The 25,915-nt window shown below is 38.6% G+C and overlaps 1 protein-coding gene across 4 annotated transcripts in view; it reads right to left on the reverse strand.

Annotated features, from left to right (window-relative positions):
* nsmfa (NMDA receptor synaptonuclear signaling and neuronal migration factor a) overlaps window positions 1–25,915 on the reverse strand; it is a 56,755-nt gene that overhangs the window by 19,595 nt on the left and 11,245 nt on the right. The window contains exons 2-6 of one of the 4 annotated variants that reach the window (XM_061733427.1): window positions 22,158–22,219; window positions 20,161–21,018; window positions 18,381–18,447; window positions 4,568–4,620; window positions 2,375–2,464 (exon numbers count right to left, since the gene is read on the reverse strand). In XM_061733427.1, the coding sequence (XP_061589411.1) occupies window positions 2,375–2,464; window positions 4,568–4,620; window positions 18,381–18,447; window positions 20,161–21,018; window positions 22,158–22,219 (1,130 nt within the window). Of the gene's footprint in view, window positions 1–2,374; window positions 2,465–4,567; window positions 4,621–18,380; window positions 18,448–20,097; window positions 21,019–22,157; window positions 22,220–25,915 lie in introns of all 4 variants that reach the window. The other 3 variants (XM_061733426.1, XM_061733429.1, XM_061733428.1) reach the window with 3 other exon arrangements.

A 25,915-nucleotide genomic window follows, 5' to 3' on the forward strand; every position in this document is an offset into this window, starting at 1 on the left:
ACAGACATCATGCAAGCTACATGTATTGATTCACAAGTTTAAAGCCCGACTGAGACACACAAGTCCTCAGATTTGTATTTCTGCCAGCTGATACACTTGGACACACACACACACACACACACACACACACACACACACACACACACACACACACACACACACACACACACACACACACACACACACACACACACACACACACACACACACACACACACACACACACACCATCTTGGAAGACATACTCACAGAACGAGAGAGCATCACAAAGTTGAAGAAAGACCCACGGTCAAAAGGAGACAGATGGACAGGCCAGAGTCAACAGCAGAGACAGTCAGTTTGTACTTGTGATTGCTTCATTCATGTGAGCGTCTGCAGATTCTGTTTGTGCTTGTGTTGGTCTGGATCAGGAAATGAGCTGCAATGCTGTGAGGTCAAGAGCACGCTATGCTGTCATCCTCCCAACTCCTGCTCGTCATACAGCCCCAGCATACAAATATAGAATCACCCTTGTTGGATAATATTCATCCAAAAATGAAACACTCTGGCTTTAGAGAACATGCTCCAAGTCCTAGACCCGCTTTTTTTCCCTTCAGATGAAGTAAATCAAAAACCTGAACAGCTCTAAATATGCAAATTATTCTGCATTCAAAAGAGAGTGCTTTGACTGCAAAGAAACAAGGCCCTAACGAGAGAGCTGGAAAGTGTAATAGTGGTTGTGAAACTCCTTTGAGAAGGTAATTTGACTCAATTTAATCGTGGCAAAAGATGTTGTATGTGTAAAGTTTGGGCCGAGTCCTATCAAAATGGAAAAATTGTCGAAGGGGAACCTAAAGGTAGACCAAAGAAGACATGACATCATTAACAGAAAATCCACATGCCTTTAAAACAGAAAATGCACAACGGATTTCATGGAATCGGCAAACAAATGAGCAGAAAAAGGAATCAGTGTTTGTGACACAAAAACAAACAAAAATAACAAAAAAAAAGCAACTACTTACACCCACAGAAAACACAAAAAGGTCGCAGTGAGCTTAAGAGAAGCAGTCAGGGGGTGTCGATGATAGGAGGATAGTGATATTCGGTGTTGAATCAAGAACCTGCATTGGTCACGGGGATAGTGAGTATTTGTTTGGTACCGGCCTTGTAAAAAAATAAATATGACAGCAAGAAGAAAAGAATCCCATTTACACCATTGTGGATGACTTGCAGGTTGCATGTCAACAATGATGAGGGGAGAGTGTAGTCATTTACTCCACAGTTCACCCTTTTCTCTGGATCCCAATGTTGTTTGGGTTTTTGTAGGGGTTTATGAAAAAAAAAGGTTCACGTCAAGGCGCTATCTTTCAAGGCAAATGAGAAATGTGAAACCTGCTTGTTGAATAATGTTTTTGATTAGTGAAGTGCCTGCCTCAAGTTGTGTTTAACAAAGCCAGAGTGTTTCACTTGAATAATTTTTAATTGTGTTTTTTTCTATTCTTCAAACTAAAACTGCTGAATGAAGATCCCACAAGAACCATATTTTTTATATTTTCTGATGGGCATGGTGTACATCTACATGCAAAATGGCTCGCTTTGTCTATAAGCTTAAACTTTGAAGTAACTAAGTTACCTGGAAACTCTGGTTAAAAAAAAAATGGAATAATCACGCTACAGTGATCAATTTAACAATTAAAGCAACAGTACTCAGTCCTTTGTTCAAAAATGTTATTTATTAGTCAAAGTAGCAAGAAAGATAATTCATTCTCATCCTTGTGGTGATGGAAATTTGGCGTCAACTATCAAACAATGTCTTGCAGAAATGGCTTCCAGCGTCTTAAGTAAGTAAGTACGTTAAGTAAAAACAGAGGTGCCAAATGAGTGTGAAACTGCCTCAAGCTTTAATAAATCTGTCAGTCAAACCATGTGGGCACAACGGGACTAATGAGCAATTTATCATCTGCAAGTATTAACATTATAAATATGCTCTGGCTTTCCATTGTCAGATTGTTAATACTTGAGAAGGAGAATCTGAGAATACAGATGTTATGATAAACAATGTGAAAGGTCATACTTGAATGGTACTTAGAGAGATTGTTTAAATTAAATTAGTGTCGTATGACAGATCTGGGAAGTTTCCATAAAATTCAGTTCTGTTTTAAAACCCATTTATATTCAGTATTTCCGGTGTTATACTTTAGTTATTCGACTTTGCTACACATTTGTGGCAAATCTTTCTGTTTGTAAGTGTAGGAATTACTTGATAACCTCAGAGTTATAGCCCTTTGCTCAATTCCCTTTTTTTTCTCTCTTTCCCCTTTTCTATCCTCTGTAGCTGTTAGGAAGTGCGTGTCCGTGTATTTTTATGCACATGTGTGAGTCCGTGTTAACTCACTGTCTCTGGGTTCATGAGGAGAGTCAGTCTTGACAGGGGTGGGATCACTCCAGGAGCGGCTGAAACTCTTCGATCTACGTTCAGCGAATGCTAGTGCAGGCGGGGAGAGATAGTCACGCACACACGCGCGTGCACACACTCTCACACGCTCTACCAAGCCTGCAAGCAGTTATTTCCCCCGCTGTATACACAACACCTATAACACACAAGCTTGTAACAGCTGATGTAGCTTTAAGTGCACAAATATAGTGTACACAAAATGACATCCTCCTCTGCACAAGTGCACAAACTGCCTACAAAGCACAAACAGGCGCACAAACAGTACACAGTCGTCCTAGTGCTCTTTATTGCTTATGTTATCATTAAAATGGATTAAAAGAAATGTCATGTTTTACTGAGGCCTCTTTGATATAATCAGTTCTGCTTTGTACAGTTAAAACTGACCTATTAGAACATTTTTAGAGCACTTTAAAGCATTTGTTATTGCTTAATCAGGAATACTGCTCAAAGCGCCACATGTTTTGGCGCTTTTGTCATTCCTCAACAATAATTTGTAGCGTTTGCCTAGTTCAAGATGTAGTATTACGTGATATAATAACACAATGGAAACTGTCCTTTTTAAAAGCGTATGTGATGTGCCATTAGAATCTGCATCTGTGAGGAAAAAGCACTTTCACACAGGAGTGCATGAACACATTAAAGGAATTTGGCTCCAGTGTGAACAATGACCCGTCATTGCTGGGGTATGTTAGCCTGGCCCACCATAACCACTAACTTTCTGAAATGTCTTTCTCATGACACAGTTCTGGTACCCTGACAGTTGCAGACATTTCCACAGGTACACAATATACCAAACCAATCATAATGGGGTGGGTGCTTTATAGGCATGGGACGATATGAAAATTTAATATCACGATATTAGTGGACAAAAATATCACGATTACGATATTATCACGATATTAGCGTGTCGCTTATAAAATTCTTAAATTGCAAGGAAAAACACTAACCGTGGATCCACTGGTTCCTTCAGAACATTTATTCTCAAATCATTCTCAACACAGTGACACTTGAGGTAGAGAACAAATAGTGTACTGTAAATGTTATGCATTACAAAGTGTAAACTATAGTACCGGTACCGGTACTTATTTGAACTTTCTTTTTTTGTAAGAAAATACTTCCCTGAGAGTCGAAAGAAATAAGTGACAAATAGAAATAAAGTGACAAAGTAGAGCCAAATGCACACGGATTGTATTACTCTCTGAAAAAATATTAAATAAATAATAATAATAAATAATATTAATAAAATACATGAAAAAAATAACACTGGCTTCTACCTGGCTGGTAGCCTTGCGTGACAAAAAAAAAAAAAAGAAATTAAAAAAAAAAATTGGCGATAATTACAGTACCCCACGATAACGTTATCGCGGCCGCGATATAGGATAATATCGTATATCGCCCCATGCCTAGTGCTTTATTCTTACTCACTACACAAGGGAGTGCGAGAGAAACAGCCATGATGGCTGTAGAGTTTCTACTGAAAGTTTGTACTGAAAAATGCAAGGTCGTTCATTTAAAAAACTGTAATTACCAGCAAATGAATCTAACAAATTTTGACTGTGAAATTACTGAATTTGCTCTCTGTTGGCTGGAAGAGAAACCTCTGGCAATGCTAATATGACCTACTTCCTTTTTAGACTTAACATCTTTTTCCTACCTTTTCCCTAAAGAAACGATTGAAAGATGTTAAATAGAAATTCAAAAAGATACAACATTGGAAGGTCACTTATTGCACAGCACATGTACCACACTCACACAAACACACATGCACAGACTCCCATTGCTGGCTTATCAAACACACACACTGAATAATATATATTCTCAAGAAAAACAGTATAGCAGCTCAGCAGCGCTTTGTGTCACACATATGCAAACACGCACAAACAAAAAACACACAGAGAAAAAAATGCAGCTGATGATGGTGAGGTGAACAACATCAGTATCACACAGAGCAAACATATCGACCACACACACACACACACACACACACACACACACACACACACACACACACACACACACACACACACACACACACACACACACACACACACACACACACACACACACACACACACACACACACACACACACACACACACACACACACACACACACACACACACACTGACTCACTCTGAGCTTTAATCCTTCTGCTGCCCACCATCCGAAGATGTTTCCGGAAGTTCCTGTGGGTAGCGAAACCAAGGAGGAGGAGGGACAACAGAGGACAGAGGAAGGACAGGAATGTGAAAAAGAGAAAGGAAAGAGGAAGTGGTGGGTGGGTGGGAGAGCAAGGCGAGAAAAAAACAGCTCATTTAGTCTTAAGATTCTGTTTCCATAAAAGGATAAAAAGAGACAATTAGACAACTATAGCATTCACATTTCCCTGTTGGTGTGAGCAGAAAATAGTGTAGTTGTAACGTTAGCCCATCATTATTATACCATAGACCTCTGAAACTCAGGTGGTTCATTCATGCAATATCCAAAGAGGAAACCCAACTTTGATTGTGAATGATTCACAGTGTATCTTTACGGCAGAACTGCTTCTCATCAGAGGAAGACATGAAAGCACAGGGTGCTGCTTATAAAATGAAGTTCAAAGACACATGCTGTTTTTTCCAAGAAGACCCTGACAACATCTTCACTGGCTGCTCAGACGCTAATGAAATAACAGAGTATCACCTCTGTTGCATAACATTGTAATCAAACAAATCTTTTACAAAGCACCATGGTTTAAAGCCTTTGCATCCCCTTGTAGTTATTGCTAGGAGGTAATCCTGCAAAAAAACAGCCTATCACATTAAACATACTATAGGAAAAATAAATGATATGAGCACATTAATCTTAAGAAGCCAATTAGTTGTGTTATCCAGTAACAGGACTTGACATTTTTCCATCTGGGTTTAAAACATTTTAGAAACATCCCTTTAAATGTTTTCCATTTCTTCTCAGATGTTGTTCATTTATAGTCACTTGTTAGACAAAGTGGCTGTACTGATTCCCTTTGTATCTATGTTTTGGCACTGAAAAGTGAATGTCTTTACTAATTAATGAGACACTAGTGCGTAAATGAAGGCCTACAGCTGTGGACACAGACCTCCTGCTATATATGTATCCATGAGACTCTTCCTTCTGAAGCGTAAAATCTTAGCCTGGGTTTCTGTAAGCGGATCAGTGAAAACCAATTTATTAAAGTTTGACAGACATTCAAGACTATTTACCAAAAATTGCTTTTATCATTCGAGGAAGATTTCAAAACTAAAGAATATTTGTTTCACGCACTGATTTGGAGATTATTTGACTTTTTTTTAAATTTCTTCTAGACTTGATTATTTTAGCTTGTTTTACCTTATTAACTTGTTTTAATAAATGCTCCTTAAAACGTCTGCAGATTGTGCAGAACGCAGCAGCCACACTTTTAACTGGTGCTCGTCGATGGCATCACATTACCCCAATATTATCCTCTCTGCACTGGCCGCCAGTCGGACAACACATTGATTTTAAAATTTTAGTCCTGACTTTTAGACCTTTTCACGATGAAGCCCCAAAATATATTTGTGATCTTTTAAGCTCTTATTCCTCAGCTCGTATACTTCGGTCCTCAGATCACAACCTTTTATCCGGTTCAAGAACACATTTTAAATTTAGAGATCATGCTTTCCTATCCATTGCCCCTCAACTATGGCCGTTATACGTCCTGTTCTGCGTCTGGCCAATAGTTTTGACTCTTTTAAAAAATAACTGAAGACATTTAAAGAAGGTTTAAGTTAACTGGGTAACTTGTCCGCATTTTATTTAAAAGCACTTTGTGATTTTATTTGCGAAAAACGCTATAGAAATAAAGATTTTTTAATTGATTGAGATTGAAAGTTGTGATCGATGGAATCCCAGCTGGGGTCTTTCTGTGTGGAGCTTGCATGGTCTCTCTGGGCGAACATGGGTTTTCTCCAGGTACTCCAGCATCATCCCACAATCCCAAAACATCCATGTGAGACTAATGGGTGATTCTAAATAGTCAGCAGGACTTTGTTTGAACGGGTGGTTGTTTGTCCATATTTGTGGACCTGTGGTGGACTGTGAACCTGTCCAGGGTGTGCCCCTGCTTTTCTCCTGAAGAGAGCTGGGGTGGCTGAAGCAGATCCCTGTGACCATTGATAGGAATAAGTGGGTATGGGTGGGGTATAGTCTAAGCAACCCATTCTCACATCAAAATGTGAAATAGCAACGTTTGTCCACAGTACAAAACGTATTAGTTTCACAATAAGCCCTATCAAATTGTGATGTTCATGTTTTTTTCCCCCTATTATTTTTCTATTGGCCTGCCGAAAAGTCATGTGACTGCCTGCAGCTGCCTTGTAAAAATAAAAACATGGCGGCCATCCTTGTCTTTCTCAGTGGAAAATATTTTAAGGTAGTTTCGACATATAAAAGTGTTTTGATATTATTTCTAGCAAGAAATATACATTGAAATTCGATCATATTTTAATTTAATTTATTTTATTTAACAATGCAGGCTTACATGTGATCACATTCACTCATTACAAACAAGCCAATGTGACTGATGTTCTGCGTACAGAGATTATAGCTATTGCTAGTTTCCATCTCCTGTCCCTAGTTAGGCTTTTAGTAAAAGAAAACGAAAGAAAGGAGAAAAAGAATACAAAAATACATTCAATTATATATATATACAGCAACTGAATGAATATTATGAAATGTTGTTGTTGTTTGATGTGAGAATGGGTTGTCTAAAGACACTCATGTGAAAAAAGCATAGCTTAAACGTTTGAACTGATACGCTCGATTGCACTTTCACGGCTTCTATAGTATATTGCAGCAAGTGACAAGCTGCAGCTGTAAGAAGTAAATTAAAGGCTCCTGATACTCACCATGTGTTTGCTTGTGTTGGTCTACTGATGTGATCATTATTGATATGAGATGATTCCGCCTTTTATTTTTAGATCAGTGCAACGTTGGACCCTCAGCTGCAGAACTGGATTCCCCCATTGGGGCCTTTTATGTTGGTTTCCATAACTTGCTGAAGTTTATATTACATAATAAAAATCAATTTTAAGTACCACCTGCTCATTATAGGGTTGGGAGGTTTTAAAATACTTGCCCACCTTCATCAAATTCCCATGTGGATTGAATGGATTGGTCCACATATCTCTCCAGCCAGAGAGAAGCAACATCTCAGGTGAATTTGTTGACCTTTCATCAGTGTTATGAAATATGGAGCCCTTTGGCATTTATAACTGTAACCATGCAGGAGCCTTGCTGTTGTGGTGAATAGTGTGCTAAGCAGTCTTGAGGATGGAAAATATCTTAAAGTCAGTCTATTCTAAGAGACAAACTGTACAGATTTGAGAGAGACGGAAGTATCAAAGGTAGATTTATTATTTCAACAATGAAATACAAGATTTTGCAACATGATGTTGGATTTAGAATGTTAAATAACAAAGACTTGATGTCTTTTTTTTAACTCTAGGATTTGCTTCTTGATTCTGACATAGCTCATGTTCTATGCAAGAGCCCCAGATAAACATCCTTTTATCTTTACCAGCTCCTCCCATGTCGCCTCTACACTCAACATGAGTACACCAAGCAACCAGTCAACACTCATTATTAATGATGTCTGCATGTGGATATGTGTGAGTGGGAAGTATGTTTATCTGATAGCAGGGGAGGACATAAACCCAGAAGAAGGATAAAAGGACACGATTTTTATCGCCATAACATTTCCAGCCCAACTTTTAACCTGCGAAATGTATCATGAATTTCACTGCTGCCCTTATCAACTAAAACTCATCCTCATAAATGGTAAATGGAAATGGAAATGGTAATTCAACTTCCTGGGTACCACCATCTCCGCGGACCTGTCCTGGTCTGCAAACACCAAGGCTGTCGCAAAGAAGGCTCAACAGCATCTGCACTTCCTGGGAGTGCTCATGGAGAACAACATCAGCTAGAAGCTGCTGTCAACTTTTACAGATCCTCTATTGCAGTGGTTCCCAAACTGTGTGCCGCGGCACACTGGTGTGCCTTGAGGCAAGTCCAAGTGTGCCGTGGGATTTTGTGACAACCATAGCCTACTGCAATATAGTATACAACTAGACAAAAATAATTATTTTAATTTACTATATACTACTTTGAATGCACTCATTCCATAATACAGAGGCAAACTCTTTATCTAAAAACTATTTTAAAAAATCCTCCTGAAATGGGTGTGTTTGATGAAACCCAATTTGATAAAGTTTAAATATTTTTGTGAAGTATTTTGTTAATAAATATTTCATGAGTAGAATAGTTGTCTTTGTCATATCTTATTTGGCATTAGTAAATAATAAACTTAACAGATAAACAGATGATATTAGTGATAACACGTGTTATAAGGCTATTTTGCACAATAGGTGTGCCTTGAAATTTGTATTTGTCCTTTGGTGTGCCTTGGGCACAGAAAGTTTGGGAACCACTGCTCTATTGAGAGCATCCTGACCTACTGCATCCAGGTTTGGTTTTCCAACTCCAGTGAGGCAGAAAGGAAGAAGCTCCTGAGAGTGGTCAACACAGCACAGTGGATAATATTTTTATTACTAATGTTTAAAATAAAGAAAAAGCCTTTAAATGTTGTCTTAGTTTAGCCACTTCATGTAGACATACCACTTCTGACCACGTGGGGGGCAGTATATCATAAAGTTCAAGTGTCAACCATGACTGTAAAAAAACAAAACAATGAATGAAGCATTTAGTCACATGGTTTTTGAAGAACCGTTTCAAAGCCTGTTTTTCTTCGTATAGGCCACAGCCATGTTGCTGGGAAAGTTGACGGGAACACGCCTACAGTATTTCAGTCAACATATGCTTTGGCTACCAGCTCTTTCACCAGATTCCTGCCGAAATTACTGCAGAATATATCCTTTAACATGTTGATTCACCCGCAAAATCAAAACTTACTGTCATGTTTACCTATTTCTGGGTTAGTACAAACTGCTGATTACTTCACTTAACACGGTAGCATGATGATTATGGACGATCAAGCGATAGTGGCTAGCCATTGCCTGAGCTGATTGTCAATTAATCATATTATACATTTAATGCTTTATAGAAATTCTCCTGGTGTGGTACAAAAAAAAATTCTAACCCCTAATAGTTGTCAGGGGTGTGAAATCAAACCATTGATACCAAAATGGTTGTTTGAACCAGGCTGTTTATTTCTGCTCTAAAATTGGTCATTTTAACATGGGAGTCATTGGAGATTGACCTGGTATTGCAGCCAGCCTCTAGCGGATAGTCGAGGAACTGCAAAGAATCTTAGTTGCACATGAGACTAAATTCAGAAGTTAGATGGCTGGCGCTTTGTGTCAACCCCATGCAAAAACCACAAATAGGTGCACCTCTAGTGGTACACAGTGGTATTGCACGATGTGCTGGGCCATCCCTACTCAGTAGCTCTTTTGTCAGAACAGCAGATCTATGTAACTCATGTGGTCAGAATTGCTATTGCTACATAGAGGGGCTTTAAATAAGTAATGACACACATGGTTGTTTTTTAATTGAAATAAATGGTTGTTTCGATACCCCATTTAACCAAAAACATATAATGGTGACGCATCCAACTTTCACCTAAAAAAAAGTACAATTACAGATATTAGAGGATGCTTTGGAAAATTTGAAAAATGTCCTTTAGGGAATAAAACATACAGAGCTAGAATGACACACTTTAAAAAGAAAGCGGCAGCTCAACCCATGAAAACCCATACTCAGATAATACATCGTTTGACATATTTATGAGTAAAGGAAAAGGTTTAACACCCTTGAGATAACAGGATGATTTAAAATGTTAAATGTCTTTTGTCTGTACACTTGTTTGCAACTATTGTTAAATTTAACCTCAACATGTACACAAACGAACCATATAACATCCAGCGAATAGGTGCAAACATATCTACCATCCATGGGCTTTAGCTATACACCCAATAGCAGTCTTGTCTTCTGTTACTGACAGAGAAAGATGACGAGGAGCTCAGGGATCTTGACGGAGTCCATGCTGGAAAGTTAACCTGCTGTTATGTGATTTATTCACTCTGTCTGAGCTGGTTTTTCATTGACCAGTTTTTGGTAGTCTATATACTCAGTTAAAAATGCACAAAAAGCCACAGGGGGAAATTTTGACAACATTTTTACAAAATAAAATAAAATAGCATTTCTGGTATCTGATTGGCTTTAGCGTTAACCATTTGCTTCAGTCATTTCAGTCATTTCAGCACAGATTATTCACTTTGATGAAGTAACACGGAGCGCTAATGGCGCTGACACTGCAGATCGATGATACTGACATGTCACAGGAACTGAGATGTACTGCCTGGTGTCACAGTCTCCATCTGCCCCTCTGTGACAGAGCATCTGGCCCTGAGTGGGACACTTTCTGAACTTGTTAGTGAAGTCATTACGCTCCCATTTTGCATGTCTAAAGGCTCGTCATGGAGACTGTAGTTTTAGGAAATATTTTTCAGGAGAAAATCCAAAGCGATGCATCAATACAGCAGGATGGGCTTAATTGCAAGTTTAAATACTCAGGTTTTTGTAACACGGCAAAGAATTTCATTTTTTTTGCAGAACATTATCAGCCATCCAGTGCTCGTCGATGCGTAATATAAAACTTTTTTCACTACTCAACTGCTTGTTTTCATTTTCTCAGGATATAAAAGAATAAAAGTTTGATTGACTACGGCCAGTACTGGAGTTGAGGGGGGATGAGGGGTGACGGCATCCCCCCTGAAATAAAAACGGTCTAAATCATCCCCCTGTAAAACTGCCATCCCCCCTTTCCATCCCTTATGTCATTTCATCAATGAATGTGGTTTTACTGCTATTTCAACATTTAGAGTCATCACCAGAACAATAACTTATTTGACAATTTTCACCTGTTTCAAGTAAATTTTCACTTGAAATAAGTAGGAAAATCTGCCAGTGGAACAAGATTCTTATTACAAGCAAAAAAATCTTGTTCCACTGGCAGATTTTTCTACTTATTTCAAGTGAAAATCTACTTGAAACAGGTGAAAATTGTTGTTTTTTCCAGTGATGAGTCTTGTTTTAAGTGTAATGAGATTTTTTTTTACTAAAATTATACATTTTAACTAGAAATAAGACAAATATTCTTGTTAAGATTTTGAGTTTATGCAGTGATCCATTTTACTTATCCTGTGAAGGACAGAGTCATATTGATAAGTTCAGAAAACTGTTTTTTATTGTTGTGTTTTGATGTATTTGATGTAAGCCCAGTGGATATTTAAAGCTTACAGAAGGCTGCATTTAACTGCTGCTATGTCATTCCTGCAGTATTTCTGCAGGTGTTTTGGTCACTGCTATTATTTGTAATATATTATAATATTTGTAATCAGTACAAATGATCTGTCCCCATATGATAAAATCCACCATCCCCCCAGATTTTTTTTTACAACTCGAGTACTGTCTACGGCTAACACAAGAACTCTGCTAGAAACTGTGGTACTGTAGGCAGATGCCTTATTGGGCTCTTTTAAAGCTGCTGACAAGCCTTACACTTCAGAGTGCCACGTTTAGACTCCTTGGCTTAGTCAGATTAGATACGGTTGTAAATAAGCAACAGCAGACCTACACTCCGAAACGAGAGTGAAACCAAAGTCTGTCAAGCAGAGCAGAGCCTGGCAGGGAAACGCTTCATACCTCTGGATGACTTCTGCCGAGTCCTTCTCTCTTTCTCTCCTTTTTCTCAGCACAAATCTCCGGAAAGCCCTGCCAGGATGTGGCATAGTGTAAAAGGGATGAGAGAGGAGGGACAATGCTGGTGTGGTTGCAAGGGGTTGGGACCGTGCGGGGGGGCTGATGCCATGGTGGGGTTTATTAGAGCGTGAGGGTAATACTTTTGTAGATAGCTAGCAGATAGCTTTGACAACAAAGACCAGGAGTCACATCACATCGCTGGTTCTAGGGCTGGGCGATATATCGAGATTTTAATATATATCGATATATTTTCAAACGCGATATGGTACGAGACAATATCGTTTATATCGATTTAATTTTTTTTTTTTTTTTTTTTTTTATGATTTTGATATAGCTTATTTTGTGACAAATTGACTTGAATGTTTTATTTGAGATTTGCACAAATGTTTTGTTATTTGCACAACTGTCAACCTCAGTGGAAAAGTCTGCCTGTTACTGTCTACATTGTATTAATTGCACAGTGTATTTGAATTTAATTGTAATGCAGGAAAGGGATATTTGTTTTATTTCATTCAAGAAGCATTTTTATTCTATATATGTAGGCAGTTTATTTTTATTTCATTTGTTTTATACATTTTGATATTGTGCAGACCTCTGTTAACAAAGGTACCTGTGTGACATTTGGCACGAGGCATTGTATTAAAACTGACTGTTTTTTTAAGGGTTTGCCTCACAAAAAAATGAAGCTAACAAAGATGCTATGCTATAATGCTTTGGAGGAAACCCCAATTATGGCACAAAAAAAATATCGATATATATCGAGTATCGCCATTCAGCTAGAAAATATCGAGATATGACTTTTTGTCCATATCGCCCAGCCCTAACTGGTTCAAATCACATTTTCTATGCAGCCCTGCAGGAAATCTATCACTGTATTGAATAAAATCCATCATCCTTCAGAAAAGCTGATTTTATGACCTTATGCGTGCGGTATGCCAGTTGGTCCACTTTCAGTTTTAAAAACACTATCCTGTTTACGGGAAATCTTAAACTTTATACTTTACAGGAATCAGTCATGCTTGCTCGTTTTATCCTCATGTGCTTTTCAGAACTCTGCTGATGGTGGGGCTTACCCTGGCTTAATTCAAGAAGGAGCTAAAATCAAAAACTGCACATTCTCCAATCCCGTCTGTTTAGTGCGTCTTATTCACAGTCTGGTGTGCTTCCATTTTTGTCTTGAATATATTTTTTGTCTTTAAGCTTTAATCCACTTGCATGCGGTCGAAAGTAAAGACGTCTCATTTACATCAACGACAGCAAAGCTTGCTCTGACAACATGCTCTATGCTGGACTTTGTGTCAAAGTACAGACATGGTGTGAAATGTGTCACTTTCTGTGTCTGTTTTTGACAGTTTTGTCAGCAGCAAGCCTGTGATTCTGTTTTAACTGTTTGTGATACCAAATAACTGCTGGGGTTTGAGTTTTTCTTTCATTTGTATTATTTTTATAGTGAATATTACTTAATTTCCCTAAATCCCTTGACAAGGCTCAAACCAACAAAGCTCATTATGTGACACACTCCATAAAAAAACTCCTCTTAGGCTTCAAACTTTTTCACAACAGAAAACACAAAGGGTGCACTGATGACATCTGTCAAACAATATTAAAGTGCACTCTTTCCACTGTAATCATACCTCTACATTTAAGCACACGTATTTAATTTTCTTAATTGTCTTCTTAATTACTGATAGAATGAGCCTTATTTATATATATTATTAACATGTATCCTGAGATGATCTTGGTCATCAGGGGTATTGTCTCCTTTTAAATGACTCCATATCACATCTCCTTCTCTTTGCAGTTACAAGTTTTTCTAAAATCTTTCTCATACATAAAACTTTTTCATAAACACACAGAATTGATTGACTAACAAAAATCACAGGAAGAGTGATTAGCAGTTTTTAACAAGTGGAATATTCTATATCAGGGGTCGGCAACCCAAAATGTTGAAAGAGCCATATTGGACCAAAAACACAAAAAACAAATATGTCTGGAGCCGCAAATGAAAAGTCTTGTATCAGCCTTAGAATGAAGACAACACATGCTGCATGTTTCTATATTAGTTATAACTGGGGGAAGATTTTTTTTTCATTATGCACTTCGAGAAAAAAGTAAAAATGTTGAGGAAATACTCAAAATTTCATGAAAAAAGTCGAAATGTCCAGAAAAAAAGTTGAAATGTCGAGATTAATGTTGAAGTACAATCTCAAGAAAAAAGTCGAAAATGTAGAGAAAAAAGTCGAAATGTCGAGAAAAAAGTCAAAATTTCAAGAAAAAAGTTGAAATGTTGAGGAAAAAGTCAAAATGTTGAGAAAAAAGTCAAAATGTCAAGATTAATGTTGAAGTACAATCTTGAGAAAGAAGTCGAAATGTCGAGAAAAAAGTCGATATGTCGAGAATTAAAAAGGAAAGGAAAAGGAAGAAAAAAAGAGAAAAAAAGGAAAAAGAGAAGAAAAAAGAAAAGGAAAATAAGAAAAAAAAGAACAAAAGAAGAAATAAAAAGAGAAGAAAATAAAAAAGGAAAAAAAGAAAAAAAAGAAGAAAAAAAGGAAAAAAGAAGAAAAAAAGGAAAAAAAAAGGTCAAACATTTTTTGAAAAAGCTCCAGGGAGCCACTAGGGCGGCACTAAAGAGCCGCATGCGGCTCTGGAGCCGCGGGTTGCCGACCCCTGTTCTATATCAATAAGCAAAAGTGACATTTGCGTTACGCACATGACAATCATCCAAGAAACCCAAGGTCATTTCTAGTCTGAACCAAAACTACAATTTTCACTGACTGCTTTGTCACAGTTCAGGAACCTAAATCACCTAGTGCGGTTTAGGAATTGGAAACGGCTTGGTGTATGGTGAAGCGAAACATGGCTTTCTTTAAAACAAAGCTTATTGAAACATTTTACTGGTACTTGGTTTATTTCTTCTGTTTGAAATGTGTTTCATTTTAATGACTTACAGGGATAACGAGCCCCAACAAGTAATATACACAGCTTTGACTAATTAAGAGGAATATGGACTTTATCTGCATGAATATAATGATTTTAATTGTATGTCTGTTTCTTAAGTGACCAAAAGACGGGGCTTGATGGCAGTAACGCTCAAAGACAGGACTTTCGTCCAGGTGTATGAGGTTTGTTTTACATCTTTAACCTTTTTTTCTTTTTAAATGATCTCTGCGCTTTTATTTTTGTTTCAGTCACTGTTTAGTTTTCTGTAACTTTGTGGTGCAATACTTTCTTTCCATTTCAGACTCACATAAGTAAATCCCACCCCCAGAATGTGACCAGAATATGGACCAAAGTTATCTTTTTGTAAAACTAATCTGTTATACATTGTGGACCACTGTAGCTGTCACATATTTCTGAGTTAAATCAAATGTAGGAAGGGGTTAGTCATATAAAAGATGCAGAGCTGGGCGTGTGCAGAATGATAGGTCAAGGTTTTTGCGTGGTAAAGTGCTCAGTGTTAATGTTAGCAGTTACTGCAGCAGCCATTTGACAAAGGTTAGTGATACACATGACTCATTTTCTAATACATATATATCTGGTTTGGTTAATGAACTTACAGTCCTGAACTGCTAAACTGAAAATGTATTTCTTGCTAAAGTACAAGAGAAAAACTTTACAAGAAACAGCTGAGGGCCACTCTGTAACGCTATAAATACCTGTTTTTATCAAACCTCCCCACAGCTCATTTTCACAAACACAGCTGCAGTCAGCCAGCACGGATTCTATGATAGTTAGAATCACAGAGGAGCAAGTTTACTGCACTCTAACATGAATGCCACAAATAGTTTCACTGGCTTTAGTCAGACTATCTATTCCTGTGAACTATGTGAGCCTGAGGATGTCAGACTGACGGGAGCTGGCCGGATCTGACAGGGACGTCTGTGCTTGAGCTTGGCAGGCTTGCTCCTCTGCAATGGCTTACACTGAACTTCATCCCTTCTGTTGCACGAGAAACCTGATCATTTACTCTTTTTGGTCTGTTCATTTCAAATGAGAAGCATCATTTGCACTTATACAAGACCATGTTAAAAAAAACCTCTCCAAACACATCCATCCATCCATCCTTCCATCCATATACCGTATTTTCTGGACTATAAGCCGCTACTTTTTTCATAGGTTTTCAACCATGCGGCTTATACAAAGGTGCAGCTATTCTGTAGATTTTTCTTCCACCACTCGGGCGCTCTAACCGGAATTAGAATCAAAACTAAGACAAAATAAATGCAAAGAAGAATACGCTACTTCTTCTTTAGCAGATAGAAGTAGGTAGAAGCAGATTTCAAACAGATAAATAGATAAATAAATACCGGTTATTTTCTCTTGGTTCTGTCCCGTTTTAATCAGCAAAGTTGCTGCCGTGTTAAAAGACACTGTTAGGAAAGATCTATTTAGGTACAACATGTACATCATTTACAGTTCAAAATCCTTCTGTACATGTAGTAAATATCTAATCTAACAACATAAATATCTGCAGCTTGCATATCTTTTTTTTTTTTTAAATAGAGCAGATGCGGCTTATATACAGGTGCGGCTTGTATATCTTTTTTTAATTATTTTTTTAAAAATAGAGCGGATGCGGCTTATATACAGGTGCGGCTTATTGTCCAGAAAATATGGGTACCTACTTCTTCCTATTCAATGTCACAGTGGTTTGCTGGAGCCTTTCTCAGCTCTCTTTCAATGAAAGGCAAGGATCTACCCTGGACAAGTCCCCAGTCCCTTCCAAACACATTTATTGTCTACATTTACCAAGTCAAAAGAAAAAAAAATAGACCACATCAGTCATCTTATCTGTTTCTACTTGAATAATCTCACAGTGTCTCATGTAAACACACATCTGTGCTGCATAATCACTGGTTTTATCTGGCATTGATTTAGTTTCTGTCAGTCAGCATATGGGTACATGTTAAATGCCAGGGAGGAGCAGCTAAGGACATAAGATAAGCAAGCTTTAAAGAAAAAGAAGAAAAGGCAAGCTAGGAGGAATACTCACGATATCCTGTTTGAGGTCCCCCAGATTCATTAGTATGCAAAAAGAGAGGCAAAGGAGAGACAGTGTGTCAATATTTGACCTTCATGAATAAGAAATCATTATAAACCACGTAATTACTGCTGGTCTGAGCTACATTAACTGGCCTCATGAGCAAGCACTCATGCCTAACCACAGACAACTAAACATCTAATGGAAGGGTAAAGTTGAAGGTGGAAAACATATAATTTAAAGAGGATGAAATGTCACTGATGAGAGGAACAGATCATATAGGCAACCGATGGAGCTTCGGCATGTTGATGTAAATTAGTTGTGACAGTTAAGATATCCTTAATAACTGCAGGTGTCTCAATTCAGTCTCATATAAAGAACTGAAATCCAGATGCTAAAGCTCCAATTTATAGTGAGTGATTTCCTTAAAATCACAGAAACATCCTTTATAAACTATCATAACTGTTATTACTATTCACATTTGTTCTGGCTCATTTGGTATGCTCTTTTGTATTTTAAATTAAAATTAGGCAGAAAATGTAACCTGTTTTATTTTTCTTCCCTCACTGCCACATACCCACAAGATCTGCTTTCAAACAAGGATTTACTATTTCGAGCATGCAGAAAAGGAAAAAAAAAAAAGCCAGTGAGGCATGTTTTTGTTTATTATTGTTATGATTTGTATTATACTGTATTTATCATGATTATTATTTAACTATTGTTCTTTGGTTTAAATATATTTATATATATATATTTCTTTTTTAGCATGTTCGAAATAAAGTTTTCATTCATTCATTCGTTCGTTCGTTCGTTCGTTCGTTCGTTCGTTCGTTCGTTCGTTCGTTCGTTCGTTCGTTCGTTCGTTCGTTCGTTCGTTCGTTCGTTCGTTCGTTCGTTCGTTCGTTCATTCATTCATTCATTCATTCACTATATTTTACTATATTTCACATTGACATAATGGTCACTATGATGGATTGTCTTGAGCAACTTTTAGGGCTTTTTCTAAAAAGGTTTTGTAACTTGGTAAAATGCTAAGAACTGCAGCCTAGAACATTCAAAATAAATATATGAACCAACACACACTGTAAAAAGGTTTGAAGTAAAGTTAAGCATGAAGTTAACGTTTTATTTGTGGTCAGTGTGATTTGCTTACTGTCTGTACTAAAAAGTGTGTGCATGTGTGCACAAAGACCGGACACTCACGCCTGCATGGTTGTTGTGGCTGTTTGAAAGGAGAACATATTTTCCTTTGGGAACCAGTTAGTGTCCTCTGTAATCGGAAAGAAGAACAAGAACACCAAAGTTAAGCAGAAAAGAAAACACTCTGTTGGCTGTATTGGTAAATGCCGGAGTACAGTAAGTCAAAAATGAAGGCACAAAACCATCGACAGCACTGGCACTTCACAGTCCACCACTCCACATACGGAGAGAGGAAGACACAACGGAAGAGACAGCAGAGGAGAGACGGGGAGACGAAAGGTCAGAAATACAAATCACCACGTTACATCCAACATCAAGCCCTTGACGCCCAACGGACCTGAGAAAAAATATATCTTTACTGTGCTCTTTCTTCTTCTTCTTATTGTTTTAAATCAGTTTGACTAGTTTTTATATCTTTCTAGCCCAATAAAAATTATAAAGGCTGATATTTGTTACTGGTTTCATACTTAGTTGAAAGTGCTACTCAACTGCAATTAAACTACAAATAACGTAAAGTCAGAAAATGAGGCAATGATAACGCCCCCCCCCCCCCCCCCCCAGACCTTTTCAGGATGTCATGTATGATGTTTGATATTTTTATAAAAAAGGTATTGTCACTGTTTTAAAACTGAAATTTGAAATGCTTATTACTTTTGAGCCTGGCCAACCATTCAAATCATTTTCCTCATCAATACAAAGAATTATAAATAATTATTCTGGTCCTCTGGATTTAACTTTCAGGGGCGGCAACAACAGATGCAGAAGAAACTGCCTCTGAATGCCATCGAGCAGACATGCAACCAATCAGAGAAACGAAATGTGTGACATAGGCAGAGCAACAGCAAGATTAGCATGTGCAAAATACATCCAAATTGGTGTACAGTAGAGCAGGAGTGTTGGAGAATAACTGTTGTCAGTTACACAGTAAAAATGTGTGAATCCATTATTAACCATTCTGCAGCTGTCTTTGTTTTAAATAGTTCCTTGGGTGCTCCTGTGCGTGTCATTGCATAAAACTAGCCCCTGCACAGTTATGATTGGTTTGTTAGATTACCCACTGGTGGAAGTGGGAGGGATACCAACCATTTAAATTCTCCATTTACAAGAGAGAATTTCCATGAAGCCAATGGGTAAGGTTAGCCATGCCATTTGTTTAATCTTTAAATAAAGCTAAAACAAAATAAGTCAGTAAGTAATATGTAGTCTTGTAGAGAGCATAAAAGAAATGTGTGATTTATTTTTTTATTTGATGTATTAATACTCATTGTAATTAAATCTTGCCCAACTTTTATAGGTCATGGTATTTCAAAATCAAAGAGTTTTAAAAATCGATCCAAGATGGCGCCTCCTATGGTCGCCTCGGTGTTTCGCTCTCTGATATTTTTCCTGTTTTTTGCTGCCCTTCACGGATCACCTTCTGTATCATAGAAATACCACATTTGTTTTATTGTTTATTTTACTACCAAAGAGCGAAATTACCGGAGTCAAATTCCTTGTTGGACAATGTTCGAACCTGGCCAATAAAGATGATTCTGATTCTAAAGGTATCACTACAGAGGCTACAATGAAAATATCTCATTGTCACCTTTACATTGTTTTAAAGAAGTCAAACACTATTTTTTCTCTGGTCCAAAAGCACAAACTGCAGGGCCATCCCCACTTCCCACCAATGTTTGGATTTCAGCTCCTCTCTCTTCCTCTGCGTCCTTCACCCTCTCACCTCTCTCCAGCCCAGTCACCCGGTCCACACTCCACATCCGCTCCAAGCGTCGGGGCTGCTTGCCTGCCTCTCGCGACGTGTTCTCCAGGTCCAGGGAGCCTTGGCTACGCGAGGGAGCCCCACTGCAGGAGTCGCAGGCCAGCCCACTGCACTCCGCCTCGCCTTTCCCGCCTTCGCCCCAGCCGCGAATGTTGTGGGCGCTGACGGACGTCTGCAGCGGGGGTTGGGCCAAGTTATGATGGTGATGGGAGTGGTGGTGAGATGCATGATGGGAGTGGGAACCTGCAACAGTTAGCTGCTGCTGGCTGCTGGTGCCGCTCCCACTCGCCCCGCTGCTTCCAGCGCTGCCGGATGCTGCATTGGCGCCGGTGAGGGTGTGGTGGTGGTGATGATTGCCGTGGTGATGGTTGCCGTGGTGGTGGCTGCCGCCAACGCCGCTCGTGCCACGGCTACTGCCCGCACGGTGGTACTGGGTTGGAGATGATGAGGCGGAGGACGGGGAGGTGGAGGGCTGGATTATGCCCCCTCTAGACCCTACCCCACCACTCCCCGACTTCTCCTTTAGGATGTCCAGTTCTAGGCTCTCCTTGCTGGCCCGGCTGCTGCTCATCAATACACCGTGTTGGGTGGTGATGGTGTACACGCGGGCAGGTTGCAGGCTGCACTCCACTGATTTCTGCTGGTCTTCCTCTGCTGAGAAGCTGCGTTCAAGGGACAGGTGAGCAGGCTTGGTAGAAATGGTGATAGACGGTGGAGGAGACTGGAGTAAGCCCAGCTTCTCTTTTGCTAGGCTGGGCTCTGGTTTGTCCTCACAGTCCTTGATGATAGAGCAAGGAGGGAGGTGGTTGTTATTTTTGGGGCCAATTGTGTCTGTTGGCGACTCTTGATCAGGACCCACCGAGGTTTCACACAGGAGATGAGCTAGAATGTAAAAAAATAACATGGACACATGAGAAAAGAACAGAAATATGAGCCGTAAAGATTAGGGGTGGGCAAAAATATCGATATGGCAATATATCGCAATACTTTTCCAGCTGATTCAATATCGATATTCAAGATTTGAATATCGATTTTTTTATTTATTTTTTTTCTTTTTCAATTTTTTTTTTTTTTTTTTTTTTTTTTATCCCCGATTTTTTTCCCATTCTATCACCCAGTGCTCCTACCTAAGTGACAGTCCTGGGCATTGCCACTCTCTACCAACCCCGGGAGAGCCCTGCACTGAGCTCAGGTTTTATTTCATGTTTTATTTCATTTTATAATTTATTTTTTATATAACACAATTGCCTGTCCTTAAAAAATGAAAAATAATGGACAGAGGTTTATTTATTTATGGATTTATATCTATACTGACTGATCACTGTGCCTGTCCTTGGTTTTAGTACCATCTTTCTTGTGTTTATTATCATTTGCCACATAATTCAAGCAACCTCATACTAAATTTAATGTTAATTTCATATGATGTAAATAATATGAAAAACATATACAAATATGTTGTAACTTTAGCTTGTATAGTTATAATAAAACATTGTTTTGACTCAGTTTGTCCCATGAATTGTCACTATAATCTGATGAACGTGCAACTCAGATTTTAAGATCCATCACTATCATCTGATGTACATATATACAACTTGGATTTTAAGATGTGTAATGCATTTTTTAATTTTTCGGTGAACTATGTAGAATATAATAATCGGGATATCGCATAATCGGGATATCGCAATGTGTATCGTATCGTGGCTCAAGTATCGTGATGCGTATCGTATCGGGAGGTCCTTCCCAATACCCACCCCTAGTAAAGAGTAAGAAAAAATATACCCAAGTGCTCAAGAGAAAGAAATATCAAAAGGGGAAAAGAAGGGGGCAAACGCTGGATGACACTCAGGATAAATATCATCTTTCTTCGCTTATCAGCTGTCATAGTGACACTTGCTAGCACAGCCTGGCATTTCAATAGAGGATGAAGTGAAGCAAGTAGCGGAAAGATTACACCTCAAAGGAATACGCAGCACAGATGGCACAGAGGGATAGACAAATGCCAGGACGACAGAGACGCTGACCTGATCCGTTTCGGTTTTCAGGGTGTGTGTGGGACAGGTACTCCCCAAATGCTCGCGCTGCTCTGTGGGAACACACACACACACGAACACACGACACACATAAAGACATTAATTCATGGAGGGAAAGCGTGGATTGAGTGAGAGATGAGAGATAAGGGAAGAGGAGGAAGACAAAAAGGCAAAGGAACAATGCATTTTAATCCTAATTGGTTTCTTTGTAGATGAGTACCACCCACAGATTAAGATGCAGCTGTTTTATCTTCTCTCTTTAGCTAATCTTAGACTGACAAAAAGAATGAGACAGCAGGAGGAGACACATTGAAGGCTTGTGTTAGGTACAGTTAATTTCTCAACATGAAATTTATTTGGGTTGGTCAATCTCGATGCATCCAGCAGACCATGAGTGTGCTCGAATATATAGCAAGACTGTGAGCTGTATTTATGTGTCGAGTAAAAACGCTTAACCTTGACAACAAGTGAAGTCGACTCCTTGGAGATGTGCCAGAATTAGATGACAGGAGCTTTATAACTGCAGGACTGCAGCTGGTGCTTAACTCTTGTTTCATCTGGGTATTTTATTTTTTATTTATCTCCTTTGTTTTACTCACAGACAGAAATAAGACACCTAAAAACCTAAAAACCTAAAAACCTAAAAACTCGATACTAGTAAAGGGCTTTTCCTTTTGATATAATGGCCTTGACTCTTACAACTGAACAATATAAAGCTCTTTTGGTGTTCTAGTGAGTGAGTGTATGTCCTATTGGAGCCTTGTGGCCATAGAGCCGGCGTTTATCTCCTGGTTTCTGTAGCCCAAACAAACAGGTGGTAACCACCCCCAGGATAGGACGGCAGTCTATCGCTGGCAAAGCTAGGTACCCATTCATACACCCAGTACTCAAGTTGTAAAAAGAATTCAGGGGGGGTGGTGGATTTTATCATATGGGGACAGATAATTTGTGCTGATTACAAATAATATAATATATTACAAATAATAGCACTGACCAAAACACCTGCAGAAATACTGCAGGAATGACATAGCAGCAGTTAAATGCAGCCTTCTGTAAGCTTTAAATATCCACTGGGCTTACATCAAATACATCAAAACACAACAATAAAAAACAGTTTTCTGAACTTATCAATATGCCTCTGTCCTTCACAGGATAAGTTAAATGGATCACTGCAAAAACTCAAAATCGTAACAAGAATATTTGTCTTATTTCTAGTTAAAATGTCTCATTTTAGTAAAAAAAATCTCATTACACTTAAAACAAGAATCATCACTAGAAAAAACAACAATTTTCACCTGTCTCAAGTAGATTTTCACTTGAAATAAGTAGAAAAATCTACCAGTGGAACAAGTTTTTTTTTTTGCTTGTAATAAGAAGATAAAATCTTGTCCCAGTGGCAGATTTTCCTACTTATTTAAAGTGAAAATGTACTTGAAACAGGTAAAAATGGTCAAATAAGTTATTTTTCTGGTGATGACTCTAAATGTTGAAATAGCAGTAAAACCACATTCATTGATGAAATGACATAAGGGATGGAAAGGGGGGATGGCAGTTTTACAGGGGGGATGATTTTGGCCGTTTTTATTTCAAGGGGGATGCCATCCCCCCTCAACTCGAGTACTGAATACACCTGGGTGAAGTGAGGAAAGCCGAGAGTAAAGCATCTTTCCCAAGGATGCACAAAGTGACGCCAGTGCCAGGTAGCTGGTTAAAAAGAGACAGATATTCCTGAAGATGTCCATTCTGCACCACACAAGCTACCAGAAGGGAGATGTGCTACAGAAATATGGTTCCTGATCACAATTAAGAACAAGGAGAGGAGAGAGGAGGAGAAAATGTGAGTGGCTTTAAGAGTTCATGAAAAATAATGAATGTATTAAGTTATCTAACAAGTCACATGTTGGCTAAAATGTAATCATTTTATTGCCAAAGTCAAATAAAAATCATAAGTTTGGAAGACCCGTGGAGTTGGTTGAGTTCACCCCCTGTCAAAGGAGACTTAACATAACATATAGCTTAATGGTAACAAATGCCTGAAATTACACCACAGGAAAGGAAAATAGTGAGCATGGTGTTAATGAACCTGCTTGACTGACTTAAGTAAAAGAAAAAACTAAACATAGCCAAGCTTCTGAGAAGAGATGGCAACGTTACTATGCCAACTGCTAAGCAAGATGGATGGAAGTATTAATTGTTCACAGGGAACACATCCCTTTGCCAAGAACCGAAAGGGATTGTCAATCCAGGTCTGTAAAACGGTGGACAGGCCTCACTTGAGTCCCAAAGCAACTGAAAGTCTGCAGACGCTCTGAATCAGATTTCAACTCCAGTAAAGACACAGGGGACATAATTAGATGCAACTATGAGTATAAACAGCAGGCTTCTTGGTGGCATATGTATTCACGTATTGTATTCAAACCATTCAGTTACTCACTTGTTTTTAGAAAATGTGTCTGGTTATTTCTCACCACATTTGATAACAATTTTTTTTTTTAATAAAATCAGTGCATTCTAAACTAATGATCAAACTAAGGCAGCCTCTGACCCAACTTAGCTCAATGAAACTATTGTATGAAGTGTCTAACTTTAAACTCTGAAGTATAAACTAAAGTTTTATGACAGATTATTTCACAACTGACTTTATTATAATTCTGTAACTTCCAGTGTTTTCTTTTCCCTTCAGATGTGTTTGCATTCAATAATGACTTGAAGCATAAATCATGTCTACTCAGCCCTGTAGATCAAACAATCGGGAGGTATCTGAAACAAGCAGCTTTTTTCCTTCATGTGGTTACTCTCGGGACTCAAACTCTCATGTTGGCTCTAACTCTTGAGCCTCAGCTCACTTTGTTCTAACTAACACATAGTGACTGTAGCACTTTGCATGGATGTTCTGAAACAATCCCTTTCCCCGCTCTGCATGGAGGCGACGCAGCAAGACTCACCCGGTCCTGCTCTGCATTGCTGACTCTCATGAATCCATTTTAAACTGGAACCACCTCTCAGAACTTGTGCTCTAACACAGTTTGCTGAATTAATACAAACTTCATTCCTTCCTATAGCAGTACCTAGCAGCAGAAGCAGGCAGCTTTAGATTAGTTAGATTAGTCAAAGGATACACATCACGCAGTTTAATTGAAACATAGGTCCAGATGATGAGCTGTTTTTTTTCATCCTAGTTTCAGAAATTCATGGTCAGATGATTGCCTTCTCTATTTCACAAGCTTGGATGACAGCATTTAATTAACTCTGGATGCTTGATAGCTTTATAAGAATTTACATTTTGTTCACATTCTTCAATGCATCCACTGACAACTTTGTACTATAGTTAGCACGGTTGGTTAACAAACATCATTATGTACTCGGTGAACACAGTCAGAGGCTCTTAACATATCAAACATACTGGCACTGAATCAAATCATCTGCCATAGCAGGGTCAAAATACTTTCTCAGTAAACGTGTCTCTTTTTTGAGGCATTCATTCAAGTCCAGTGCTGCACATCTAACCCAGCTCACCTTACTGACCCGTTGCCAGCAGAAACATTGTTCAGTGCAGCCTAGACAACCCTTTCTGCTAATCTTTTCACCCACCTGCAAAGTCAATTTATGTCTCATTTTGTGTTCACATATGTTGCTGCCAGAGTTTTCTTCTGAGAGGAGATTGTAGTTTCTTGACCAAACTCAAGTTATATGAGTAAAGGCGTAGTCTTTAGGGCTTTGAGCGTAAATGTGTTACTATTAGGAGTGGC

The sequence above is a fragment of the Cololabis saira genome, chromosome 11, assembly GCF_033807715.1.
Source record: "Cololabis saira isolate AMF1-May2022 chromosome 11, fColSai1.1, whole genome shotgun sequence".
Classification (NCBI taxonomy): Eukaryota; Metazoa; Chordata; class Actinopteri; order Beloniformes; family Belonidae; genus Cololabis; species Cololabis saira.